The sequence below is a fragment of the Sphaerodactylus townsendi genome, unplaced genomic scaffold (assembly GCF_021028975.2).
Source record: "Sphaerodactylus townsendi isolate TG3544 unplaced genomic scaffold, MPM_Stown_v2.3 scaffold_1611, whole genome shotgun sequence".
In the NCBI taxonomy this organism is placed as follows: Eukaryota; Metazoa; Chordata; class Lepidosauria; order Squamata; family Sphaerodactylidae; genus Sphaerodactylus; species Sphaerodactylus townsendi.
The window spans coordinates 1-7,600 of record NW_025950191.1 but is presented as its reverse complement, the minus strand read 5'-3'; the positions used below and the strand labels follow the sequence as shown (position 1 = coordinate 7,600).

At 49.2% G+C, this 7,600-nt stretch overlaps 2 protein-coding genes across 2 annotated transcripts; one reads left to right on the top strand and one right to left on the bottom strand.

Annotated features, from left to right (window-relative positions):
* The first annotated feature begins 1,057 nt into the window (after nucleotides 1-1,057).
* Nucleotides 1,058-2,722, top strand: LOC125424962. The gene is made up of 2 exons (XM_048482404.1): nucleotides 1,058-1,108; nucleotides 1,672-2,722. Exon 2 carries the CDS (start codon nucleotides 1,723-1,725, stop codon nucleotides 2,716-2,718), a length of 996 nt encoding a protein of 331 aa, XP_048338361.1. The 5' UTR covers nucleotides 1,058-1,108; nucleotides 1,672-1,722; the 3' UTR covers nucleotides 2,719-2,722.
* A 1,530-nt stretch (nucleotides 2,723-4,252) lies between these two features.
* On the bottom strand, nucleotides 4,253-7,363 carry LOC125424961 (sodium- and chloride-dependent creatine transporter 1-like). The gene is made up of 4 exons (XM_048482403.1): nucleotides 7,261-7,363; nucleotides 5,811-6,063; nucleotides 5,307-5,439; nucleotides 4,253-4,360 (listed from the first exon to the last, which is right to left on the bottom strand). The coding sequence occupies exons 1-4, from the start codon at nucleotides 7,361-7,363 to the stop codon at nucleotides 4,253-4,255; spliced, it is 597 nt and encodes a 198-aa protein (XP_048338360.1).
* Between the last annotated feature and the right edge of the window lie 237 nt (nucleotides 7,364-7,600).

The window sequence follows — 7,600 nt, the reverse complement described above, 5'->3', positions numbered from 1 at the left end:
TTCACCAGCAAACAGATGTGTAGAAATTACAAGACGAGGACTTGGGGGGGTTGGGGATGCAAGCAATCCTAAACCAATGTCTGCCCAGAGCCTGGATTCAGGGAGGGGCCATAGCTCAGTGCTGACACAAAAGGCCCTAGGTTCGATCCCAGGGATCTCCAGTTACAAAGGGAACAAGCTGTAGGTAACAGAAAAGACTCTGTGTATGAGAGCTCGGAGAACTGCTGCCCGCCTAAGTAGGCAATATTGGCTTGGACAGACCAAGGGCTTGACTCTGTATATAGCAGCATCCTACGCACTCCCACCCTTCATTAGCAGTACGGATATGCGGGGATGGGTTGGAGAATCACGAGTGGGCTAACGAGATCCGAATCGCAGAAGAAGAAGAAGAAGAAGAAGAAGAAGAAGAAGAGGAGGAGGAGGAGGAGGAGTAGTTTGGATTTATATCCCCCCTTTCTCTCCTGCAGGAGACTCAAAGGGGCTGACAATCTCCTTGCCCTTCCTCCCTCACAACAAACACCCTGTGAGGTGGGTGGGGCTGAGAGAGCTCCGAGAAGCTGTGACTAGCCCAAGGTCACCCAGCTGGCGTGTGTGGGAGTGCACAGGCTAATCTGAATTCCCCAGATAACCCTCCACAGCTCAGGCGGCAGAGCTGGGAATCAAACTCGGTTCCTCCAGATTAGAGACACGAGCTCGTAACCTCCTACGCCACTGCTGCTCCCCAAAGCTTAGATCTTAGAAAAGAACTCATCTGGAATTTAAGAGCTGATTCAAGGGACCAGTCCCATCCATGGAACATCAGCTCCTGTTTTATCCATGTCTGTCCATGGCAAGGAGGTTGTATGTGCCATTGTGGAGAGAGAGTCAATCTGGCGTAGCAGTTAAGAGTATGCAACTAGGACAGTGATGGCGAACCTTTTTGAGACCGAGTGCCCAAACTGCAACCCAAAACTGTGATGGAATAGTACTGTAAAACTAGCAAAATCACACATGACTGTGAAAAGCATCTTTGCCTTTTGATCTCCTGGAGAGAGGACAGGAAACTATGCAAAGGTGCCAGGATGAAACTTCAAAGGTTTTGGAAACCTCATGGCGAGCGGGAAAAGTTTTCTTGGAGAGTGAGGGAACAAAGCCTAGGTGACTCTATCATGGGATAAGCTAAGAGAAGCACCTCTTGGCTGGAGGTCCCAAGAGATCCACAAGAAGCATTCAGCTGGTCAATTTCTCTAAACGCATTTATGTTTTATTTCTTTGTTTTGAACTTTTACAATAAATCTTTGAGAAATCAGCTGGTCTGGAGTTATTAGGAGGGAAAAGGACCCAGGACCGAGGTGAGATAAGGGTGGCTCTCCCAGGCTTGCTTTCATGATATGGTGGCAGCGGATTCTCCTATACTCCAGGGTAAACACCTTCGTGGCTTTGCGGCAGGCTTGCTTTCATGATATGGTGGCAGCTTTTGTGGTCTCCGATACTCCAGGGTAAACACCTTCGTGGATTTGCGGCAGGCTTGCTTTCGTGATTCCAGTGTGAGAATTTTTGGGAAGAGAAGGCTGCATGCAGGTCGAGATGGTAACCAGAGAGTCTGATGCTGATGGCATGAGTGCTTTGGGAGAAGATGTGCCAGGATCCGGCAGGGAGAAGTCAAGGGGCCAGGGCTCAGGTCTTGAGCGGGGCGCACAGAGGGCTTTCTCAAGCGGATGGCAGGAGCTCCTAAGAAGCTTTATGCTGCATCTACAGGCTATATGGAATCTTTTGACAGCACAGCAGAGAAAACAACTTCCAAAATTCGAAGCTGGAGGGGATCAAAGTCTCAAGGGAGGGAACGAAAAGCCTCCAGGTGGGAGACTGTTCCATTCAGATGCAAGCGGAGAGAAGCCTGGAATGAAATCCTCTTCGGAAGCTACCAGCATCCTTTCAGAAAGGGGGGAGAGAGCAAATCGCCAGAGGGAACAGAAGACATCTTTGGAAACGGCTTGGAAGTCACCCGGAACGAGCTCCATAGCGGTCATCCAGCACCAGAAGGTTGGTGGGAAGGAGATCATTCTCCAGGAACAGGAACTTTCGGATGACAGCATGAGAGGTGGACAGATGAACATTTCATCTTTTGAAACTGGTGTAAGATTAATTGATGTTGTTGAATTACATGTAAGTTTTAATCAGTTTAATGGGAAAATTTGTGTTTTGACCCATGAGAAAGGTAGAAATGCACAAATGAGTGTTTCCACTAGGCCCCAAGAAAATGTTGATTTGGAAAGGGGGGTGGAGGATGAAAAGTTGTGTGAGAAGGTGGATTTTCCACAAGGTGATACAACTGTAATTACACAATCAGTCGAAGCAGTCTATATTGACGTGGCAGATCCTGTAACTGCCAAGAGCAGCAGCATTCCTCTTCAAGTTAAGGGGGATGGAGAGGAAGTCCTTTTGAATGCAAACTTTGAGGATGAAATTGTTTGGTTTGATATGCAAAGTGCTAAAGGTATCACACCAGAGCAGCAGGCTCAAGTGGCAGAAATACTGGCTGAAATAAAAAATGTGTTCTGCAGCAAGCCAGGTTACACTGACTTGATTTCACATTACATTGATATGGGCGGGAATTTGCCTATTGAAGTGATGTCCTACACAATGATGTTGCATCACGCAGTAACCAGGAAGAGAAATTCCAAAGGGAGAGATACTATTGTGTTTTCTTCAAAGAAGAAGGTATCAGACTATGGTTGAAAGGAGCATGAGTCTTGTAGTTCAATGCTCAAGAGTATTGCATTGCTTATTAGTCTGAAAGTATGTATTAGTCTGAAATTGTGTTTTGTGTTAACATGATTTTCTTCATTCTGTATTGTTATGCTATCATAAGGACTATGTTATGCATGAAAGGTATTGTAGTTAGCAGATCTCTGTATTAGTTAGAGATGACTGATGTGGAAGTAACACATATAATCTTTTCTATATGGATAGATGAAATATGTAGCCATTAGACTACAGATTTCCTCTCCAAAAGGGGGCGTGTGATGGAATAGTACTGTAAAACTAGCAAAATCACACATGACTGTGAAAAGCATCTTTGCCTTTTGATCTCCTGGAGAGAGGACAGGAAACTATGCAAAGGTGCCAGGATGAAACTTCAAAGGCCTAAGTTACCTCGTGGCCTGAACAGAGTTTTCCTGAGAAGGGGGAAACAAAGGTTTTAAGAATTCCATCTTGAGACGTGGTCAGAGAAGGATCTCTGGGCCATGGGTTCCCGGAATGGGGACAAAGAACCAAAAGGGATATGACCACCTAAGCAATCCCTTAACTGCATCTAAGTTTTATTTCTTTGTTTTCTGTTTTTCAATAAAAATCGTTGAGACCTCAGCTGGTTGGAGTTATTGGAGAAAAGAACCCAGGTTTTAATGAAACAAGCGTGGCTCTCCCAGGCTTGCTTTCATGATAAAAACCTACTTATTTCTTGCAAAGTGCCAACCCGGCAATTTAACCTGAATACTGAGGTTTTAGTTTAGAAAAAATGGTTGGCTCCGAGGCGTGCGTTACTCAGGAGTAAGCTTGGTGGTAGTCATTGGCTTTGCTTTGAAGCAACCATGCAACTCTTCGAACGGGTGAATCACGACCCTAGGAGGGTTTACTCAGAAGCAAGTCCCATTGCCAGCAACCAAGCTCACTCCCAGGTAAAGGATCGCGCTTTAGTTCTTTGCATGAAAATCAGTGGGGTTTAACAGCGCTTAACAGGGTTACCTACACTGCTTCCCCAAAACTAGGTCTTAGGTTTAATGCTAATAATCGAGCCCAGCGGCCCAGGCCAGCCTAGATGTGTGTGTGTGTGTGGGGGGGGCGATTTCCCCCCCACACGATGAACTCTGTTTGTGTGTGCCCACAGAGAGGGCTCTGAGTGCCACCTCTGGCATCCGTGCCATAGGTTCGCCATCACTGAACTAGGATCTGGGAGACCCAAATGCAATCCCCCCCCCCCCCGGAAGGTCACTGGTTGACACTGGGCCTGTCACTCACTTACTTCTTTGCAATTAAAAAAACCCCCAGATTTCAAAATGTCCTTTGTTACAGATGAATGCGCTCGAAGACATCAACTATGAATATACACATATATAGATATATAAAATCTCAGGGCTCTGGTTTTTACGCTGCTTCCCGCTGAAGGGTTTACGAGACCATTGCTGACCAATCCTTCCCGCCTCCCCAAAAGGTGCTGAGACATCATCCCTTCGGGTTTTTTCTTTCCAACTGGCATCCCTGAAAAGCTATCTCAGGCACGCAGCTTGCTCTTTCGCTCCCTGCCTCGTTCCAAGTCCCTGGCAACTTCTGGCACTGGAGACAGAGAACAGGGTGGGAGCGGCAGCCACGAGGCCAGGGCCTGAAAGCGAATGCAACAGGGGCCAGATGTGGGAGGCCGGCCGTGTCTGCCTCTCTGCTAGCCCTCCCTCCGGTTGCCGCCTGGGGGGAAATGTCAGGCTTCCTCCGGCGTGGAACTTGCTGACCGGCAGGATTTCAAAGGCCTCGGCCAGCAATGGGAAGGCGAGAAGCAGGCGCTTGGGTTTCCCGGGGAGAACGTGCATGGATCTGTGTGTTGGGTTTGGGACAGAAAGAGGCTCTGTGCTTCAATACGTGCGTGCAAAGCATCCCCTTAAATTATCATTATTATTATTATTATTATTATTATTATTATTATTATTATTTATTTATTTCTAGACCGCCCTCCCCCGAAGGGCTCAGGGCGGTGTACAGTAAACAGATAGAGCACAATCAAATTAAAATACAATAAATATGAATTAAGATGGCTCTAATAAAAATAAACCCTATCCATTAAAATGCAGCTTATAAAATTAATATTAATGTTAACTTAAGATGGCGCCTGCTGTCAATCCCCTCTAAATCCCCTTCTGCCCACGGAATAGGAGGGCCGCAACTCAGTAAGGGGACTCATGCTTTAGGGACAGAAGGGGTTGAGTTCAAACCCGAGACTCTCCGCCTAAAAGGATCACGGGCAGCAGGGTTAGGAAACTTAGGGGCGGGTTAGACAAATGTTTTGGGGACAAAACGGATGAGACGATTTGCATCTTCTGTGGGATATTGTTTAAAATATGCACAACCAGTCAAATCGTCAACAACAGCTAATCAGAAGCCTTGCGGGGTAACAACCCTTCTCCTCCCGTTTTCTAACGCCGTTGACATGGGGGCCGCATGGAACCCGTGGGCAACACACTGGAGACCCCTGCTCTGGGTTATAACTTTGGAATTCCACCCCCCACCCCCCATATTTTGCCACTCAGAGCCAGGCTGTCCTCCCCCAGCTTCTCTACCTTGCCAGTGGACTTGACGCCCTTCCAGACGCAGAAGTAGACAAGGATCCAGCAGGCCAGAAGGCAGAGAGTCACTTCCCAGTTGATGGCTCCGGGGAAGTCCAGGCCTTTGGAAAGACGCAACACCTCGTTCCTGCAAGTTAGGGAGGAAATGATGTCAGCCTCAGCTAGCGAGAGACACTGTTCCACCAGCGAGTTGTTGCCCAGACTGGCCTAGATGGAACCTGGCCCAGTCCATCCAAGAGAAAGGGGTGGAGCAGACCTGGGCATTATACGGCCCGCGGGCCACATGCGGCCTGCCGGATGACCCTGACTGGCCCCCCTGCCTTGCTGTGGCTGCCGGCTTCTGTGGGGCTTTCAAAAGCGCCTCGCCCCCCTGCCTTTTGGCCCGGCCCTCCACAATATTTTCTGTTTCTTATGCGGCCCCATGGAAAAAATAATTGCCCACCCCTGGGGTGGAGGGATAGCCAAAGCAGGATGGGATGATACCATGGCAGGACTCACTCCCAGAATTCGATCACGGGGGACCTCTTGTCGGAGAGCTCGTTGCAGGTCAGGTTGCTGGTGCCAGTGCCGTTGGCACAGTCTTCGTGCCGGAAGATCTCCACGCACTCGGGAGAGTTCCAGGGGTTTCCGCACGTCGCCCAGGGCAAGGTGGCGGTGAAAGACTTCACTAGGTAGTAGAAACCCCAGGCGAGCACCATAATGTAGTAGGTGTTGCAGAAGAAGACGATCACCATAGAGGCAAACCCCAGCCCTGTGGAGATATTGATTTATATGAGCGGAGGGGTCCCAGGCTTCCAGAAATACCCTTTCCCTGGATTTCTCAAGTCTCTGCCTCCTACAGTCTTACTGGAAGAAGAACCCTTTAAAAATATTAAAATTCTGCACCCAGGCAACCTTGAATCAAGAGAAAACTCGATCCTAACCTTCCTGCTTTCGCTAAGCCTGAGAAGCAACAGCCCTACTGGGCACTGAAGCCCCATTCCCCTGTCAGCCATCTTTGTCCACCCTACCTTTGGCCTCTGAGAGTTCAGCAAGCATCAGCCACCTGAGCGTATCTTTACAGCCCCAGGGGCTCTAGACTATTGCTTTTCAAAGACACCGAGGCTGAGGTTCTTGGGAAGATACATTCTGCAGACGCACCATTCCTTTTAGCCTCCACTCAATACACTGGCACTCTCCACCCGCTTCACTGATGTATCTTTTCCTGAAATCAGCCTTGCCCCCCCCTTCCCATATTCCTCCACTGCACCGACTGCCTCCTCCCCAGAAACACAATCAGCCCCTGGTTTCAACCGCACCCCACCCCCGTTTTATGGGCCCAACTGAGACTGCAGGGCCTTCGTCACGTTTGTATCTGGCGCTTTGCAACAAGGATGCAAATTTAAGCTAAGGAGTAAAAGGGGTCATTTCCTCAGATTAGAGTTTCAGGTGGGCAGCTCTGCGGGCAGCAAGATTCGAGGCCCGCCGCACCTTGAAGACTAACGATGTTTCCGGGATATAAGCTTTCAAGAGTCAAGTGGTGTGTGTGTGTGTGTGTGTGTGTGTGTTACAGTTCAATCCTTAGGGCTCCACTGGCCGGGGACAACACTGTTTCTGCGCTGCCTCCAGCTGGCAGCACGGGGAGGCAGCAAACACCAGAAATTCCCCAGCAGATGGAAAGTCCTGGGGGTTCCCAGCTCCAAAGCCCAGTGCAAACTGACTAAAAATGGTGCCATCCCCAGGAACGCCCCAGGCCACACCAGCATCCAACTTCAAGCCAGCGTGGTTCTGCAGGGTGCCGGGTTTTCCGGGTCGGGTGCCGCCGATCTTCACGAGGCTTGCCTGCCTCCGAGTTTGCCCTCCCTGCCAGCGTAACACCCTGGACTGGGCTGCCTGCTGTGTCGTCAAGTGGTTTCTGACTGACGGTAAACCCTCCGAATCAATGACTTCCAGAATGCTGAGTCGTTACCAGCCTTGCAAACGGAGGGTTTACCGTCTTCCTTTATTGAGTCAATTAATTTCATGACGGGTCTTCCTCTTTTCCTGCCACCTTCCGCTCTTCCGAACATCATCGTCGTTTCCAGCGAGTTTTGTCTTCTCATGATGTTACCAAAGGACAACAGCCTCAGTTTAGTCATTTTAGCTTCCAGGGAGAGTTGAGGTTTGATTCGATCTAGAACAGGGGTAGGGAACCTGCGGCTCTCCAGATGTTCAGGAACTACAATTCCCATCAGCCCCTACCAGCATGGCCAATTGGCCATGCTGACAGAGGCTGATGGGAATTGTAGTTCCTGAACATCTGGAGAGCC